The sequence below is a fragment of the Haplochromis burtoni genome, unplaced genomic scaffold (assembly GCF_018398535.1).
Source record: "Haplochromis burtoni strain Fernald_Lab_line unplaced genomic scaffold, NCSU_Asbu1 Contig_410, whole genome shotgun sequence".
In the NCBI taxonomy this organism is placed as follows: Eukaryota; Metazoa; Chordata; class Actinopteri; order Cichliformes; family Cichlidae; genus Haplochromis; species Haplochromis burtoni.
This window is the reverse complement of record NW_024582771.1, coordinates 335,222-355,741: the sequence shown is the minus strand read 5'-3', so window position 1 is coordinate 355,741 and position 20,520 is coordinate 335,222. Positions and strand designations below refer to the sequence as shown.

The following is a 20,520-nucleotide window of genomic DNA, read 5'->3' as shown; positions in this document are numbered from 1 at the left end:
ACATCTGTGTTTGGAGTAGACCATGTTAAGCTTTTGTTTTTGTTTGTTTGTGGAAGTCGTGTTTGACCACCATCAAATTGATAGAGTAAATAAACATCGGAAATCCAAAAAGGCTTATAAGGATCCATATTGACTTTTATATTGGTGTGTACGTAAACTGAATTGTGGAAAAACTGCGTCTCTTTTCATTATACTTCAACAGTACTTATGTTTGACAGTACTAATAGCCCACCAGCATGGTTATTTTCACCCTGAAATGCTGCCACTCTGCTCCTTATTTATATGCTAATTATTTTTCATTGAAAACCTTTGGACGTGCATTCAAAAAATACATTTCAAATTTAAACACAAAATGTAACTGGACCTAATATTTTTCCATTTCTGATCACTTAACATTGACTGTTCCACAAGCCTTTCGGATCAGGAAGTGAGAAGGAAAGCATCCCAGATTTAAAGCCTGCTGCATGGGAGAAATACTGCCAGAGCTAAAGTGGTTATTCCTGTGTGTCTTCCTTTTATCGGCGACTCTGCATATTAGCCCTCAATCTTGTCCCCAGAGATTCCTCAGTTCATCTGCACGACCTCTATGCTTTCGTAGGGAACTTCACAGCTCTGCAGGTTTGATTGACAGCAACACATGCGAGCCTGTTGGGGCTAAATGTGGTCACTGGGGTGGGATATTACAGCAGGCTCTGACCAAATACTGGTCAATTCTGGCTGTGACAGTAAATACGCCTTCTCTGTCGTCCACTTAACCAGCTGCTGCTTTTCTCAGGCCAGACGTGTCTGGTTAGACTGAAGGTGGGCGGTGAGGTGTAGTAGCTGTGAAAGCTAGATTTAAAAACATAAGTTTCCTATTCCTCCCCCGGTTGGGTCGAACTGTTTTCCTGAGAAGCGTTTGTGCCACTTTTCTGGTATGGTGTCTGGCTCTCTTGGCTGGTGGTGCTACACGATTATTGGTTGTATTAGGGTTGGGCAGTGTGGTCCAAAAATAACATTTTAGTGCTTGTATCCTCAATGCAGGCAGAGATGTACAGTGGGGCAAAAAAGTATTTAGTCAGCCACCGATTGTGCAAGTTCCCCCACTTAAAATGATGACAGAGGTCAGTAATTTGCACCAGAGGTACACTTCAACTGTGAGAGACAGAATGTGAAAAAAAATCCATGAATTCACATGGTAGGATTTGTAAAGAATTTATTCGTAAATTAGGGTGGAAAATAAGTATTTGGTCACCTCAAACAAGGAAAATCTCTGGCTCTCACAGACCTGTAACGTCTTCTGTAAGAAGCTTTTCTGTCCCCCACTCGTTACCTGTATGAATGGCACCTGTTTGAACTCATCATCTGTATAAAAGACACCTGTCCACAGCCTCAAACAGTCAGACTCCAAACTCCGCCATGGCCAAGACCAAAGAGCTTTCGAAGGACACCAGGAAAAGTATTGTAGACCTGCACCAGACTGGGAAGAGTGAATCTACAATAGGCAAGCAGCTTGGTGTGAAAAAATCAACTGTGGGAGCAATCATCAGAAAATGGAAGACATACAAGACCACTGATAATCTCCCTCGATCTGGGGCTCCACGCAAGATCTCATCCCGTGGGGTCAAAATGATCATGAGAACGGTGAGCAAAGATCCCAGAACCACACGGGGGGACCTGGTGAATGACCTGCAGAGAGCTGGGACCAAAGTAACAAAGGTCACCATCAGTAACACACTACAACGGCAGGGAATCAAATCCCGCAGTGCCAGACGTGTTCCGCTGCTGAAGCCAGTGCATGTCCAGGCCCGTCTGAAGTTTGCCAGAGAGCACATGGATGATACAGCAGAGGATTGGGAGAATGTCATGTGGTCAGATGAAACCAAAGTAGAACTTTTTGGTATAAACTCAACTCGTCGTGTTTGGAGGAAGAAGAATACTGAGTTGCATCCCAAGAACACCATACCTACTGTGAAGCATGGGGGTGGAAACATCATGCTATGGGGCTGTTTTTCTGCCAAGGGGACAGGACGACTGATCCGTGTTAAGGACAGAATGAATGGGGCCATGTATCGTGAGATTTTGAGCCAAAACCTCCTTCCATCAGTGAGAACTTTGAAGATGAAACGAGGCTGGGTCTTCCAACATGACAATGATCCAAAACACACCGCCCGGGCAACAAAGGAGTGGCTCCGTAAGAAGCATTTGAAAGTCCTGGAGTGGCCTAGCCAGTCTCCAGACCTCAACCCCATAGAAAATCTGTGGCGGGAGTTGAAAGTCCGTGTTGCTCGGCGACAGCCCCAAAACATCACTGCTCTCGAGAAGATCTGCATGGAGGAATGGGCCAAAATACCAGCTACTGTGTGTGCAAACCTGGTAAAGACCTATAGTAAACGTTTGACCTCTGTTATTGCCAACAAAGGTTATGTTACAAAGTATTGAGTTGTATTTTTGTTATTGACCAAATACTTATTTTCCACCCTGATTTACGAATAAATTCTTTACAAATCCTACCATGTGGATTCATGGATTTTTTTTTTTCACATTCTGTCTCTCACAGTTGAAGTGTACCTCTGGTGCAAATTACTGACCTCTGTCATCATTTTAGGTGGGGGAACTTGCACAATCGGTGGCTGACTAAATACTTTTTTGCCCCACTGTATATTGGTATTATCATGAAAGCAACAAGTGAGATTGCAGCACTTTTTGATGAGGCGTTTTTCATTTAGTATAACAAATGGAGTTTCAGTTCAGTTCTATTTATACAGCACCAAATCACAATGGTAGTCACCTCAGGGCACTTTGTATTATAAGGTAAAGACCCAACAATAATTACACCAAGACCCGAACAATCAAGCGACTCCCTTTGAGCAAGCACGTGGCGACATTGGGGAGGAAACGCTCCCTTTTAGCAAAAAGAAACCTGCTGCAGAACCAGGCTCCAGGAGGAGCAGCCATCTGCTCCGGTTTGAGCTGGGTTCTCAATCAATGTTGGCCTACAACAATTATTAAAAAAGGATAATGATGATAAAAATGTTAATTGTGCTACATTTATTCATGCTATTTATTTTTGCTACTAACTTAACACCCAGATTTGTCAGTTACAATTTTGGCTTCCTACTATTATGAAAACAAAACCTGAAAAGTCTTGTGATAAGTCACACCTGTTTCCTTAAACACAGAGTGCTTTTTGAGGGCTTTTTTTTTTTTTTTTTTTTTTTTTTTTTTTGTTGTTGTTGTTTTTTTTTATCCAAGCGCTGTGGTTTGAAGCTGAGTGTTTCTAGTGTTGGTTCCTGGGCTTTAAGTCACTCCCCTGATATGAGTGTATCTCATGCTCGTTTGTGTTTTTAAAAGGGAAAACACATTCTTACACTCGCTGTTTCTTAATGGTAATTCTTACTGTAGCAGAAACTGGAATTTCCTCAGTGCAGTGAAGCATAGCTGCTGCTGGTACAGTGCAGGTGAAATATGGGGACTTGACTTGAGAACAAGCATTCACAGGGGTTGACTCCTCAGGTTGGGCTTCAGTCAACCTCCTCAAATAGGAAAGAATGCACAATTGAGGAAATGGGCAGAAAGTGAGCGGATGGCCTTGAGGCGAAGAAAAGTTATTTTTCCCGTGTGCTCCAAAATTAGGAAATGGAAAGAGCCTGCTGGGTGTTTTGTTTTGTTGTTTTTTTTTGTTTTGTTTTTTTCCACTGTCATTTACAGATGCACACGATTAGAAAGTAGATTGGCAGTGAAAAGGAAAGAGCAAACTACCCTCGTGGTTGGGTAGGTCTCAGGTGGGATTCGTTGTGGGAAAAGTGGTCAGAGAAGAAAAATACACCTCTCAGTTAAATCCACACAGTTCAGCATATCAAGGTTACTGAGCAAAGAGAGAGCATCACATCATATAACGCACAAGAGCTGTAGTTTAGGCCAGGTTACTTTCACATTTATATAATGAGCATTTAAAAGGACCGTAGACTCTACATGACCCAGCTGCTACCAGCTAATTCAGTTTTGAACAAAGGTTTGAATCTAAAGCTTGTGAAACTGTTGAGCCCACAGGAAGTAAAACTTGATCGTCAACCAACATAAAAAAACAAAAGTGTTAACAGTTACTTCCTCAGAATTCAGATTGAACTGCGGGTTAGTCTGCACACTCATTTCTGTCAGATATGAATAAAATTCCGCAACAATTAATCATGCAGTTTGTATCTTTGTAATCTCAAAAAACACTTACTACTGGGCTATGCAGTTATATTAAGGCATGCTTTGTAAATACGATTAAATAATTAATTAAACATGTTGATAATTCAGTAATGATTGACCCTGTGCACGAGAAAATGCTAACTTCCTGGTTTGAGACCGGATGTAGGGTTGTACATTTCCGGTAGCTTTACTTGGCGGTCAATCGCTACTGCGAAGATATACCGTACTCCAAAATCATGTCCAAAACTCGAAAACGGAAAGATCGCGTTAAGTTACAAAGAGCAGAAGGTGGGAACACTCACCGCTGTTGTGTCATAAAAAATCGAATGATTAATTTTGACGTTTAAAGCGTTTAGATCGATCAGTTGTTTACATCACTCAACACAAGCAGAACTGCATTACTGCAGCAGAAGACACATTGTCCACATTCAGAAGCACATCTCTGTATAGTGACTGGTCTTATGATTTAAACAGGCAAATGTTCAGCATTCAAACTACAGGTGAAGAATAGTCAAACCAGATGTTTCCCCTTTATGTCGAGATCAGCTAGTCAGGTACACACCCACACAGCATGTTAACAAACCGTGAAAAAAAGCCACACAAAAAGTTAATGATTGCTGGTAAGGGTTCCTATACATTGGTATTTACGAAGGGTATGTTGTGACTTACCTTAAAAATTACAGTGTTCCCTCGCGAATAACGCGGTTCACCTTTCACCTCACTGTTTCGCAGATTTTTTTAGTGCAAGTTTGCATGCTTATTTATTTATTTTTTTTACGTCACATTGTGTCCTGTGCCCTGATCGCTGCAGACGATCTCCTCCGTGACGTCTCTCCTGTACAGTACAGAATCGCTGCATCGATCGCTAGCAGTGTGACTCTGAAGTGCAGTACTGTATGTCCACGATGTCCACCAAACGTTTTGCGCCGTCAAAAAATAAAATCTGCTACTTGATTTCACCTATCGCTGGTTATTTTTAGAACCTAACACCCGAGGGACAGCTGAGAAATATAACATTTGAATCCCTTTTCTCTTTTGCTTTGAGGCGCAGGGAAAAAATATCGACCAGTCGATGAAAATCATTTACAGGTATATTGGGTAAATGCCCAAGACATCTATAGAAATGTAAATCGCCGCTTGATTCATTCATTTGCTTAACTTGTTCTGGACCGTAAACAAGGCGCTAATAGGACACCGGAAACAAAGCTCCCCACAGGAGTTTCCACACCGGAAGTAGCATATGCTAACGTGCACATAGTCTGTTCATTTAAATATAAATTGATTTTACGTGAAACTTGTTTCTCTAATTATTTCATGGTTGCGGTGCTACATTGCATCTTGAATTTGTTTTACTTGTCAATCTAATCCATTAAATTCAGGGACGGGTCTAAGAACCATGTAGTCTAAAAGAATGCTTTGGTTTGAAGTTAGCTTTGGGTCACAACTTGGTCAGAGATCTCAACAAATGCTGGTGTGCTTTTGCAAATGAACTTTTTGGCAACGGTACCATTTTAAAACTTGGATTTTTAGGGTGCTTGACATTCATTCTGGGATACCTGGCTGCCCCACATCGGCCTCAACTTGCTGTGCAGGGAAACTGCTCATCTTGGGGTCCTGTGGATGGATGAATATTTGGTACTTTAAGTAATTATGCGTTTAATTGTGTATTAATTTTATTTCCATTTTAATTCACACATTATTTTCTGTATTTATTTAATTTTGGCACTCCTATCACTCCATACAGTAAGTTTAAAATTGTAACAGTAAAACACCAAATTATAAATATAATTGTAGTAAAATAGCACTCAGTTTTATGGATAATAATGTGCAAGCCATTTGGTGCTACCAAAATTGTGTTGTTCCTTATTCACACTCATGCGTTCACACAGAGACGGAGTGATACACCATATGCTTTGCACATATGTGTCAGAAACAGACCAGAAATTGAGCGTGACCCATTTTTAGCTGTGCATGTTAAATCAAATCAATTATGGACACAAGCTGGAAAGAAAGTGAGCCTGACGGGAATCTTCACAATTTTTTTTTTTTTTTTTTTTTTTTTTTTTTTTTTTAGTGGGTCATACGGCAGAGAGAAGCTGCAGTTTCACTGCATATGCAGGTATGAAAATGTTCTGTGTATGAATGCAGATGTAATCAAAACTGTGGGGACAGAAATGCAGACTAGTTTTTAAGCAGTCGTCCAGCTTTGGAAACCGAAGGGGATGTACTGAAAAAGTGTAAATGTAGTTTAGCAACTGGGTAGCCATATCAAAAGATTTCAGATCCTCATTCTTAAATCTGTTGCCAAAGCAGGGAAATGCCACCAATACACAGACACCACACCACTGCTTTTCTCCCCACTGTCCAGCCTCGTCAACAAATCTCTTAGATCAGTCTTTTACGACTTGGCTTGCCTTTGAGTTATCGTCTTAAAGAACCACGGTTCTTATACAAATGTGACTAATAATATAATGCTGTTAGTTTTGTTTTCCTCTGGAAGAAGGTTGCAGCGTTAAAGTGAGAGGAGCTAAATGGCTCATTTCTGAGAGAACTTAAACTTAAATAGAATAAATAGAACTTAAATAAAGGCAAAGAATAAGCTTGCATTAGATGAGAAGTTCAGAAACTTGCTGTAATAAGCACAATTGCCATTTCTTCTAAAGAAATGTTTTAATTCTAACTGAGCCACAGTTTGCTGACCTCTGGTTAAAAGTTACCTCAGCAACCCCCAACACTCGAACCAAGCACAGTAGAAGGTAAAATATGTTTAGTTATTAAGCATAGATTTAAATAAAAAATATATTAGCATAATTAAGGTAAAATATCTAAAAATCAAGAAAGCTAAATAAACAAAATAAGGTATCTTTATAAAAACGGCACAGCAAATATCAGATGATGTTACAGTAAAGTGTAGTGACGATACAAATAAACTGTTAGGGATCATACGAAGCTCCTCTAGTCTAAGTATAAACATAGCATCAGTTAAGTTTAAGCCAGTATCAAGCAGCCCACGTGGACTTATTTTGTCATTTTGACTGTAAAACTACAAAATGCAGTTGACCCTGGTATTCGCAGGGGTTAGGAACCACAACCGCCCGCAAAGAACTGAGAACTGCAAATAATTGAGACGTGGAAAACTTCTTGGCACTACCACAGAAGCTAACATCCACAGTCTTGATGTACTGGGCGGTACTCTGTTCAACATGAAGGAAAATGAATGGCACTCCTAGATTGGCTGCTTTGCAAACACCAGCCAATAGCGTGTCAAATCAAAAAAATCTGTGAATAGGCGAATTTTCCCCAAATAATTTGGAGTTACTTTCCACAGAAAAATCTGCGAATACTGAACTGCGTATAGATGGAGGTCGACTGCAGTCATCTTTCTGGAACCATTTGAATAAAAAGCACACACTGTAAAATCTAGGTTCCCCCGTCTGGTGTTCACACAGTACCTTATGAATGCTTTGTGCTACCATGATACACAGAATATCCCTGTAAAGGGCATCTTCTCGTCTTTCCCAAACTGTTTACATTTTGCCTTTAGAACAAGTGGTAAAGGAGTTTAGAAGCCTTGTAAAATGGTCCTGCCGCCAGACCGATGGTTTCAAAGAAAAATAAAAAAGGTTAAACTGTTCAAATTTGTCTAAATAATGACCTGGGGGGAAAAACAACTAATCTGTAGTTGCTAAATTAGTCTAATATTGTAGAAAATGCTGTTAAGGATGATGCATGTTGTAGTATTTGTGATGTGCTCATCTGGCCCATCTGGTCTCCCCAGATCTGTCTGTCAGAGAGGAAAGAGGAGCCTCCGGTCTGCAGACAGACAGATTAGTCCAAATTCAGCTGTTTTTGTTTTCCCTCCCTAAGGACTCTGGTTTGTCTGCTCTGTCTCTCTGTCTGCTGGGAGCCCACCTCCATCAAGGAGGGAGAGCAATAAACCCGGTGCTACGTCGGCTGCCCTCCAATGACACTGACTATAACTCATCTCTGTCCACGGTTCGTGATGAATCACATTCTCCTATTTCCTCCAAAAATACACCCTCAATCAGAAAGGCTGCTAACCTTTCCTTCCTCTGTGAGAGAGGGGAACATTTTAAAATTTTGAAAGGTCAAGCGATGCCCTGGACGTACACGTCCATTGATGTCAGCAGCAGTTTCTATGGCAGCCGCTCGGACAGGAGTGGGAGTTTTACATTGGAGGAAGGATGGATTATTAGCATAGGCGGGGATTTGTCTCTGTCTGGCCAGGCACATCGTGAATGATCTCGTAGTGCCATGTTTGTGAAATACGACTAAGGAACAACATCTCTTGCTGCTCACTTCTTAATCTTGTTGTGTTTTTGTTTCTCTTCCTCCTCTCTTTACTATGTTCAAAAAGAAACCAGTTTGCCCAGCCCTTTATTTTGCAACTTAGCTTGTTAGCAGAATAATATATTAAAACCAAGGCTCTGGAGGTCTGAATTTGAGCGATGCCTCAGGGTTGATTTAACATGTGGCAGACCGGAGCAGGCATTTCATTTGAGCGCAGGTGTGCGACTCAACGCTGCCTGCACAGCTCCAGCGTTTTGTTTTTTTTTTCCTGGGGAATGACTCAGTGCAACGGCGACAAAACAAAAGCAGAGACGGGTGCTTAACGGGAGCGAGACAGCCAGTCAGCTTCTGCAACGTCAGCCCTGGCCCACCGGGGCAGCCGAGCCTCAGTGCTGTCATCAGATTTGTTGAATCAACCCAGCAGCCTGTATCGGAGGAGGGCAGGCAGAGCGTGGCGGTAGCTGTGATTTGACGAGGATGACTTGGAGAGGGGTGGTGGCAGCCGCTTTGCTCAGACGTTTGCAGGTTAGAGCCTGAGGCAAGCCAATGTTGGTCGGAAGACTTCCTTCCTCTGCCCACCGGTGGACATACTTAGACCTTATCTTTATGTTTTAGCCATGGATTGGATGCAGTGGACTCTAATACCACCAGCGGCAGGCAGCGTCTGGCCTGCTGTTCCTCAGGAGTTGAGTGAAACGCTGACTCTGACCACCGCTCTGGGTTATAGCCTCTTAGCCTGTGAGACATGCATGCTGAACTGCCGCTTTGATCCTGTGAGTATTTCCAGCAGACACCAGGGGTTTATTAGCCTGGTTCCTGTCAAAACGATTTTTAGTTTGAGGAGTCTTGTTGTCAATTGAGACTTATGTACAACATGACTGATGAATGCTCGCCTTTTTCATTCTCAGCGTAGACCATTTCAAAGAGTCGAGAAGGCATTACAGAAACATTACAGTGAAACAAAGGGTTCTTTTTTTTTATATGCGGGGTTTAAATTAGTTGATCGTAAAGCACATTTTGACCAGGAAAATGCTTAGACTTGAGTAAGTCGTGCTTACATGCACAGTCACCCAGCCGAAAGGCCAATTTTGAGCCAGGAGAAGTCCCGGAAATAGAAACTTCTTTTCTGGGCAAGTGAATCTGTCATTTAAATGTCATATTTATACTTTCCCTGTATTTTTCTTTAGAGTAAGCAAAGGAAAATTGTTGTAGAAGGCTTTGCAGTATTGGTATTCTCACAAACTGTAATGTGAGTTGAGACATGAAAGATTTTGTGAAGACTTTTTTTTTTTTTTAACCAAATTACTGTTTGCTATAATATATGTCTGGCACATCCAGTGTTTTATTGGCATATTTTGAAATGTACAGTTCATTGTGCATATGAATATAAATAAGCAACCTATTTAAAACCGCCTTAAAAAGCAATACATGTGGGGAAAATCGGCTTCTACAGTCTTTGTGCACTTCTCTCTCTTTAGCACTGTTATATTAGCTCGTGTCACTGACAAAATGAGACCCCATAATGTGGGTCACTCATGATGGATTTTAATTGGGTAGAAGGCAAACCCTGATGATTTCCTTAGACACCATCTTGTTGAAATTTTTTATTTTTTTTCCCTTCCCTGTGACCTGGGTGGGTTGATGTTAGCTTGGCTCTTGTGATTGATTTGTAGCAGTTGCAGCGTTTCCTACAGATTCGGTCTTTGATGTTAGCTCATTTGCACTTACACAGGCACAACCATGCTTGCTTCAAATATTTAATTTACTCTGTGACAAATACTGAAGGAATATAATCAGATCAGAGTCTGTGATCACCTGGGTGGACTTCACTTCCACTCGTCTTTGCTGGTGCTGTTGTTCTAACTCTGCTGCGCAAACACGGTGAGCTCAACAATATGGCACATGAAGCAGTTTTCCACCTGCTGCTCTTCTGATTAGAGTGGCCTTCTAGCTCAGAGAGGATCTGCAAAGTGGACTACGGACTGTCGTAGCCAGCTTCAGTCCAACGCAATAGTTTGTTTGAGAGACGGAGAAAATGTCTCACAGGCCGCCACAGCAGGAATGTGGCCAGCGAACCAGAGAGTAGGGAAAAGCAAGACCAAACTTTAAGAATAAGAGTGAGAGGATAGTGGTTGATGTTTTTCATTCAGATGAGTGAACAAGGCAAACATTAGCATATGTGGCTGGTTGGACTACATAAAATCTGTATAGGAAACACTGCTTTGTTGGTGTTCTTTAAATTGCACGGATGAAACATAGGCCACATAAGTCTGTTAGCATGGTTTTAAATATACTTTCAGAACCTTTGAGGTGTATATTTACTAGTAAAAGACAATTCTTCGATTACAGTCATATGATTTATAGTCAAAGTTGATGTTATCTTTTTTTAGTAACTACATATACTGATGTGGTGACATACATAAGCTGAAGTTGATTTCTCTAATTGGGCTCTGTTCTTTTGCAGGAATCTGCCAAGGTTTCGGACCTCAACCCCAATGCGAAAGCATGGGCCAACCACATGTTTAGCCTGGACCCCAGCGGGACTGCCGACACCACAACTGCTGCCCTGCAGCCATGGAAGGAAGGCTGCGATAGTTCGGCCGATCCCGGCCCAGAAGGTCATTGATGCACAAAAACTGGCTTCTTATATACTTAGAATCTGACTTTTGGCCACTATAGTGCAAAACAAAGTATAACTGCTCTCCATTTCAGATATATCGAAATAACGCAATACAGAGCATAGATAAGAACATAAAACGTTTCCTGTTTTTAAATGGTGTATCAGTATAGCATTGAATCATTATTCAGCATTAACAGGAATTTTTCTGCCTATAAATGGTCTTTGTGGCTTATTGTGCATATAACCATGTTTGGTAAATGCATGGCTAAGGCAAAGAGACTGTGTTACCTGACTTAATAGAAGTCTGTGCATTTTTGTGACATTACTAGTGATTTAATAAACCAAAATCTAATTAATCTAACTCCACTTTTTAAACACGCCTTTAGCAGAAGGCCCAAACCCTTTTTATATGCAGGTAAACTCCTAATATGTTAGGCACCATATAAGATAGGGGGTGTCAGACTTGTTATAGATTATGGTCCTCTTTCAAACCCAGTGTTGTTTCAAGCTAGGCTAACCTATAAAACTATTGCATGTTCAACATAATTGCAAAATAATGTTGAACACGTCCCTAAACAGACAGAAGTACATTGTGAAAATATTTACGTGTGGCAGCACAGTGAGAAGTTGGCGGTTTGAGCCCAAGCAGAGCCCTTCTTTAGCATTTTCTTTAGCTAGTGTGGAGTTCAGGTGCAGGTTTGTAATTTCTCGCGCTTGGACATAAACAACGTAGTAATAGTACTAGTATTTCATTGAAAAAAATGGGATGATTAGACTTAGGCAGTCATTGGTGGGTGAGGTATTAACCGCAGGCTGCATGTTTGACACCCAGAATCTTAAATCTTAATCTTAAATATTAAAAAAAACAACAACAAAAGTGCACAAAATTGTTCCAGAGAACGTAGCCGTTAAATACAAAATGATTCTGCGCTGCCTCTAGCACCATTCTTCTGGGCTGTAACAGAGATGAAATTGTGTTGCAAGATATTAACTGAAGTTCAAATAAGTTAACTGCAGTCTTGCATAACACCCATGTTGACCACAAGATGGTACATGGACTAAGTGCAGTGTTCACCATGACACCAACATAATTCAAGCTAGTGTTCGCTCAGCATTCATATATTACTGTTGTATTTTGCTGACTTGTGCTGACTTGGGTAACTAATAGTTTTTACAAATTTACATTAATGAGAAGTAGTCCGTTTAATGCACGTTGGGCTGATCAGCTGCATGAAAACCTTCTGGTAAAACGCTGCCACCATGTGGTGAAAGTTTTCAATTTTCAGAGGGTCTTTACAAAAAACACCTTTAAATTTTTGCAGGTAAATACTGGACCTGAAAAAGTGGAGAATTATAGGTTTTGGTGGTTGTGGCAGCGTGAATCAGGTGAACATAGCCAGTAGCTAATTTATTAATGTAATGCGGAGAAACTGAAAATAGTATACAGCTAATCTGAAGCTGAGGTGTGGAAAGAAAGTGAAATGTTGGCATGTAGTCTGCTTGCTAAGTCTGTAATAATCGAGTAGTGACAAACTGCACAGTCTGGTGTAAAAACCTGCTTTGTCCACTCTGGTTCCCTTTTCCCACCACACAGGAGACATCCCTTTAATCATTCATACTCAATCTAGAATGAGTTATGAATATTCCAGCTCCAGTCACCCGTCTTTCTTTGTAAATGACAGTAATCACTCGCTTCAATGTGCTGAGCCAAGTTTAGCCACAGAGGCAACAAGGACATGGTGGTGAAACAGAAATTATTGATTAGTCTCAGTTTGACGCGCACTGACGTCCTGGCCTACTTCATCTTCCACGTCCGCAAAGACATTTATGGAAAATTTATTACGGAGCACTGCTGATTTAATGCAGTTGGGCCATGCATGTAGTGGTCTGTGACGGAAAATTCACACCACGCCTGCAGTGGTAACAGTGATTTAGTCGTGATACTGGCTGGTTCCTCTAATGTCCCCATTCACTGTCAGTATGCTAAACCATTACATGCACATGGAAGCTTATTCTGATTCCTTTGTCGACAAACAAAGACGGACTATTAAAGGTTATGAATTTAAGCCACTTATTATCATTCACCAGCCCTCCTGTCACCTGTTTTTTCCTTTTACTTTCATATTGACTTCAAACTTGGGTCCTTCATTTACTGTGGACCCATTGTTTAAACAAAACAAAAAACAACCTGAAAGTTATATGGCAGATGATGAGAAACAGGAACTTATTTTATTTAATGGTTCATCTTTTACTTACTGACCTTGGTGCTGCGTTTCAGACTGTAGGCGATGCCTTTCTCACTTAGAAGGCCGTAAAATGGAAAAAATGAAAAATGTAGCTAAAAATTAAAAATGTATGTGCTACGTATCAGCAGTAATGGTTTAGTTAGGGGTTCCCATTCTGTCCCACAGGCCCAATGTTTGACACTCATGGGTTAGCAGTTTTTCTGATGTTTGAGTATTCACCATTATGTTTCACACTTGCCTGATGTGGACGTGACTTCAAAAGTAAAGGTCAAGATTTTCAAATATTCAAATTTGGGGTGGGTGTCATTCGTTGCCTAGACGATGAAACGGTGCTTTCCCCATTATAATCGTTCATATTTTATTAATAAATAACAGCATGGTTTCTGAGACTGCTGGGAGTGATGTGCTAAATTAAGACAGATGACACCCACAGAAGCGGCGTGTGAACGTATTTAGCAAAGGCATGTGGACTCGTAGGCTCCTTCACAAGACCCTTGTCTGGAGGACTCGATCACTTGTCGCTTCTAGTTAGCCACATCTGTGTTTATTTTCACTTTCGCGGTGTGCTTTGTGCTGAAGTTTGAAAGAGTAAGCAGGTCTGAGGATTTGAACAGACGTCTCACAGGCCTAGAGACTGTTTAGTGACCTCATCACAGCTTCCGGCCACTAGAGAATGTGATCCTCAACCAGTTAGCGAGTGGTTGCTGGAGATTGACCATTTAAAAATGGTAATAAATGCTGTTGCAAAACCACCTTGTGATTGTTTTGGTTGCCAGCAGGTTGCTGAAATCACCTGTAGTTTCCATGGAAAACACAAACTTGTCTGGAAATACTTAGATTTTCCTCACCAAGCTTTACTGAAACTTGAAAAGTGGAAAGTAATTGGAAACGTTTCCCTTTAAAGTAAAAGTTGTGCCTCACCAGTACAGCCACCAAGTTCAAAGGATGCAACTTTTACTGAACCTCCCACGGATTACTTCCAATCAGAGAGTTCACTTCTCTTAAAAGATTTACTTTTTTATTTTTATCTGTGAAGTGGCCTTTGTGCTGTGCTGTTATGGTCGCTGTTATGCTCCTGCCAAGTCTTTTGTGTTTGAAACGAATCTAAAAGATAAAACGAACCATTTCCCACGGGGGACACGGCTCTGAGTAGATGAACTGTTTTCAGTTTAAGTCACTGTACCGTTCAGTCATGTGCAGAGTATTTCCATAGAGCACCCTGAAGAGAGTTTAGCCAGACCTTAAGGAAAATTGCCGGCACTGTGATTTGATGGAGGTTGCTTAAAACCCTCAAACACAAATTAAGAGGAAAATGCTCTTGAATACGATGGCATTACTAGTCCCACGCGGTTTAACCCAGTATTAAAATTTGTCCCAATACTGTTTTAATAAATGGTTATGTGCTTAATTACCTGAATGTAATTTTTCTCTGGTTTTAGTACATTATCATGTTTCATTCTGTTCTGGCACATCTCTCCTTTGTGATCTGTTGTCATTTTAATTTGCTGTTGACTCGACATTGCCTTCATACCCACTTTGTTTTTAATTCAGTGTAAATGAAATCCACAGCACTAATTCTCAGGATTTATTGCTAGGATTTATTGCTAGGCTTATTGCTACGCTACAGCCAGAAATGGTGTTTGTCTGTAGCACAAAATATACAGTTTCTTTCTTGGTACACTTTATTTGAGAAACATTTCCAGTAAATGTATTTATCATTGCATAATGGACCAAAAAAAACCACTTGTTAGTACTGTTATTAGTACAATATTACCAGTAGTGCAATATTTACATTTATGTTAAGATGGATAATTTGTTTTAAAGGCAATACTTGTTTTGTTTAGATGTAATTAGTGCTGTAGAAAAGGTTTTATTTTGGAATTACATTAGTTTTTTGCCCAGCCTTTAATGATTCATAATTATTCATTATTTAAGTTGCTCACATTATCATTGTGTATTTCTATAAGAAGATCTGTTGTGCTCTAAAAGGAAAAGAGCGTTCAGAATGATGGTCTTTGCATCTTAATCAGGAAAAGGCTGAGTTTATGTGCCAGGCCAGATGCTTCAGATTGCCTCTGGTAATAATGTCCATTTGTCATTGCACAGGTGTATTGTTGCTGAACTGGGACAAGGTTGGAAATTCGGCACTTAGAACTTAAAAAGGACACTGCTCTCAATTCACATTGGAGCTGTTTTCTTGCTTTTCCTTATCTTCTGCTATATATGTTCATATTAATCAAATCAAAATTTCAAATGATGAGAGCATCTGTCATGTAAACAGTGTGAGCCAAACACTCAGACTGATCTAAATACTGAGTATCTACTCTGTATGATATCACCCCCACCCACCTGCTGTTCACACCTTCTGTAGCTGGAGGGGCAGCCAATCAGAACCAACACAGTTTAAAGGTAGGGTGTCCTTAAATGGCTGGTTTTAGAGGTTGAGCTGAGGGGCTGGATCAAGGCCCAGTTTAAGATTCCAATAAACTAATTTGAACTACAAACCATGTAAAATAAAATAAATAAATAAAAATAACTACAATTATGCTCATAGCCCCCCTTTTAAACATCTGGTGATATTCTTATGCCTTTAATCATTATCATAATGCCCATTGTTGATTGTCACAGGCTATGAAGCCAGTGAAGACAAGGCTTACAAGGAGCCCCTTCTAACCGACCCAGATGAGCCTCCACCGGTACCAGTAATGCTGGCTGAGCCAGCCGCCGTCACTCTGGAGTGCTCCGAGTCAGCCTGCACAGAATACCCCAAGCCTGGGCAGCCAGGGCACACAGGTGGGCTGGTTAGTGATTGGTTGTTAGTCAGAGGAGGCTCTGAAGTAGTTGTGTATCAGCGGTGTTTTTCCACATGTCTACACATGGATACTTTTGTGCTGATTTTTGATGGGGCGGCGTGGACACCCAAGTTTGTAAACAAAGTAACTTGAAATCGAGACGATGTCCACATTTATACCACAGGCACGGCTATTAGAAGGCTTTTAAGGATTTTAAGTGTGTTGGCCTCGTCAATCACACAGGGATCTAAATATGTTTGATTTCACCTGATCTTGGATAACTCAAGGTTAGAATGAACTACAACCAAACACAGTCGGCTAATGTGGTTGAATATTAAGGGACAGTCTGTCCTCGGGCAGTAGATTTATTTTTGAAGGAGAACAGTGACCGCTTGAGAGGTATTTGTTTTATGTGTTATTTATTGCATCATTAAAATGTCATTGACCTGTTCCAGACACGATCTGCTACGAGACATTTATCTTTTTAAGTGCCCTCTGCTTGAAAGAAGTGTTGACAAAAACAACGAGGCTAAGGGAGGAATGGGTGGTATTAAGATGACTGTGATTATGCAACCGTGTAGGAGTAGGTTTCTTAGCGCCCGTGCCATTGCTTCCAACACATTAAATTAGCTTGCATGAGTATTTGCTGTGTGTAAATACGACACTTTTGGTGCTTTTCTTCTTTCTTTTTTTCCTTCTCCATATTTTACAACCCTCTCCACCCACATCCCATTTCATTGTCTGGATAGTGTTTAGAGGATTAGACATAAGCTTAGTTGCTCCTTATTTTACCAAAATCTTTATCCTCTATCAACAGGCAGTGATCCCCAGCCTGACAACCCCCAGGAGGGCTTGAGGGAGCACCTGAAGAAGACCCTGGAGTTCTGTCTTTCCCGGTGAGCCAGTAGCTTCATATCACAGTACAGCCCAGAATTTTATGCTTTTCTTTGAATGTAGGGACATCTCCTTCACTAAGCCTCGAACTGTCCATGAGAAACTGGCGTACTGTGCTGAAATCTCAGCCCATCTACTTCAATCATTGCTCAGCAGCTGTTTCATACTTGCTAATGGAGAAAAGCACTTTGATTAAGATCTGGAAGGAAAAACATCTACTTGAAAGTGATTAACACAATGACTTGTGGATGACTGTGTGCAATCCACTCATGTGTTATTCTGCCTCCTTGAACCCTGTGGTTCCTGATTGGTATAATCAGCACATTAGGCTCAAATAATACTTTCTGTGGCAGTGAAACCTCAGGCGTCCACAGTAGCCTTCATGACGTAAATGTTGTCATCTGCCTGTGCTCCCAAGGGTCTGCATCTGTGTACTCCCCAACTATGACTGTTGGCTGGCTGCACGTGTGAACACGACCTGAAACCCACTGTACCATAAACAAAAATGTTTCTGCTCTATGCTTGCTCTCATATGCTATTAGTTTTCTCCTGGTTTACTCCCAGGGCCCAAATTTTATTTTATTTTTGGCATCAAGACAAAATCCAGACTTTTAATATGTGGTTTGTTTATTTGCATTTGTGTGTATTTGTTCTACTAGAGAATTTAAGATCGTCTCGAACAACGGTGACTGCCCATGAGATTGCTTTTAAAGTACAACATGGGGCTTTAAACCATAATGAGCCTTGTGCTAAACAGTTTTAATGCAAGGCAGTGTCCAGCTACAGGCGCAGTGTGCATTTATACTTGCTCATGGGAGGGGGGGATTGTACTGCTGCAAATCTTAACCAAATACCCATCTCATATTATAGTTCTCTTTATTAGTGGTATTAGTAGTAGTAATCTGAAAGCTAAAGGTTAAAAATGAATCTGCCTTCCTCTGTAGACTAGGACATCTCTGCTAGTAAGAGAGGGGACGGCTGCTTTCAGCCGGAGGCAAAGTTTACAAGAAATCTTCTTAATTTAGAAAATTAAGCAAGATGGGGCTTTTTTCTTTCTACCTTCCTTGTTTAAAACAAGCCTGTGACCAATGATGTTTAAGCTTTTTGACCATGACTTTTAGGTTTTGATTACATTTACAGTGACGGCGTTAACAAGGGCTGCTGTTAATTCTAGGAAAACATTTTCTCCCACTCCAACTGGGTCGTAGCACTGCCTCCTAATTGTGTGGATTTTGTGTGTTTCAACATTTTTGTTGGAGGGACACTTAAGCTCTGTGGGTTGAATGTTGTAACACTGCTCATTCGGACTGTCACAAACTGGGCCACACACTCATTCCAATTAAGGCTTATTAAAGTAAAATAACCATAAAAGAGAAGACTTAAACAGTGGTGGGTGAAGTCAGTATGGTCAGTGGTGTGAATGTCATATTGTATGACGCAACAAAACAAAACAAACGGCCGACAAGATCCAAAAGTGGTGTCTCAGGGTGCCTTCGTGGAGCATTTGTACACTGAATCAGCCGTCTGTCTGGTGTGTGTGTGTGTGTCTGTCTGTCTGGTGTGTGTGTGTGTGTGTGTCTGTGTGTGTCTGTGTGTGTGTGTGTGTGTGTGTGCGTGTGTGTGTGTGTGCTGTGTGTGTGTGTGCCCGTACAGGGTTCATGGGAATTCTGCTTTTTATTTTATTTATTTTTAATTCCCTCTCTCTCTTTGTCAGAGTAAATTAATATTTTCGGTCGTACTGGGAGGTGTGATGGTAATTGTATATGTTCCAACATCATTGTTCATGCGCTAAAAGAATTATTAAATCCATCAATAATTAAATGTGTGTGTGCAGTTAGTGTACTGGAAGACTATGTATTGTTTTTGATACCGATCAGGCCTCTTCTCTCTCTCTCTCTCCCTTCGGCTGTGGGCGTCAGGCGTAGTCTGAATGAAAGCCTTATTTCATACTTTTGAATGCCTCTGCGGTGGTGGTGGCTTAGCTGCTGATTTGAAAGGAACTGAGGCCTTGAAAAATTCATTTCATTTTCTCCTCTCTGTGAACTTGGAACAAGCCAACAACAATAGCATACTGTTAGCTTCTCCAAAACTACAGTGGAAGTTAAAAGAAAAAAAAACAACTGATCAGATATGAAAACAAGAAGCTATAGAAACCAAAAGACTACTGCTGGGTTACAAAATACTGGACCATACACACCTACAGTGCATTGCTTTGAGAAAAATTTCACAGTTGCACAAGTAAAGCAGCCAAATGTGCAACAGCTGTAAACTGAAGGAGTTTCAAAAGGTGCACTTGTTACCAGAAGAGCAGCGATTCAGATGCAGTGTCACCCTCAGCAAAGCTGATGTTTATTACACGTGTAAGAGTCGCTCTTATTTAAGAGCAGCTGTGGGTGCTAATCACAGAATTGTTTATCAGAGAAAATGAAGTTTGTTGTCACTGCTGCACTTTTTGCCACCTACACCATGAAAGTCTAACTAACCTCTTCTATCTGCGTCTCCGTTTGGCAGGGAGAATCTGGCCAGTGACATGTACCTCATCTCCCAAATGGACAGTGACCAATATGTGCCAATTGTGACGGTGGCCAACCTGGACCACATCAAAAAGCTCAGCACGGACGTGGAGCTGATTGTGGACATCTTACGATGTGAGCGACATGCTTTCAAAGTCACAGTTTTATGCACCAGTTATTTTTCTTGGAGTTCAATCAGAACTCGTCATTGTGCTTGTTTACCTGAACGAGCTGCATGTCAAGAAAACCTTATCTGAGTGAATTTCTATCAGCATGTGGTTGGAGTTGATTTCCCAGGAGAGGTCGTTAAAGTGCATCCAGCAGAGTCTTACCTACTTGTGTTTGATTTGTGCTCGTACTTAGTTTACTGCTTAAATTAATCCTTTCTAGCTTGGAGGCCTTTTTATTTAATGGCTCATTGATCTGTACACTGCCAAGAGTTTTATATTTGAATTTAATCAGGTTACTGTAAATAAACCATCATGTAATTACGCTGCGATTAGGCTTTTTGCATTAATATTTTTTTTCTGAAGATGTTCAAGTATGAAACTGCTTGTAATTTACAGATCACCTGTTTGGCCAGTTTCAGGTCCTGCATCCATGATTAGAAATTTTACATATTTATCTATGTTATACAAAAGCCTGAGTGCAGACCCCGTCCATCCTGTCTGAAACAGTCTCTTTTAGCTCCCTTCCCCTCCATTTAAGACAACTTTTTTCCTGATTGGCTGCTCCTCACAAACGGGTGGATGGGGCTGCTGTGTCCAAAGCTCCAGCTATGATCTCATAGCTGGAGCTTTGGGCGCATAGGAGTTAAATACTCTGACCTCATCATTTTAGACTTTGTTCATATTTAATATGAGACTGTTGTACACTCTGGTGTGTGTGTGTGTGTGTGTGTGTGTGTGTGTGTGTGTGTGTGTGTGTGTGTGTGTGTGTGTGTGTGTGTGTGTGTGTGTGTGTGTGTG

At 40.9% G+C, this 20,520-nt stretch overlaps 1 protein-coding gene across 4 annotated transcripts in view; it reads left to right on the top strand.

Annotated features, from left to right (window-relative positions):
- The window catches only part of larp4b (La ribonucleoprotein 4B), a 57,619-nt gene that overhangs the window by 16,595 nt on the left and 20,504 nt on the right, over positions 1-20,520 (top strand). For 2 of the 4 annotated variants that reach the window (XM_042213043.1, XM_042213042.1), the window contains exons 1-5: positions 5,120-9,260; positions 10,952-11,105; positions 15,982-16,146; positions 16,963-17,041; positions 19,551-19,687. In XM_042213043.1, coding sequence (XP_042068977.1) covers positions 9,105-9,260; positions 10,952-11,105; positions 15,982-16,146; positions 16,963-17,041; positions 19,551-19,687 — 691 coding nt within the window. In that variant the 5' untranslated portion in view covers positions 5,120-9,104. Of the gene's footprint in view, positions 1-5,119; positions 9,261-10,951; positions 11,106-15,981; positions 16,147-16,962; positions 17,042-19,550; positions 19,688-20,520 lie in introns of those variants that run through there. The other 2 variants (XM_005944733.3, XM_042213044.1) reach the window with 2 other exon arrangements.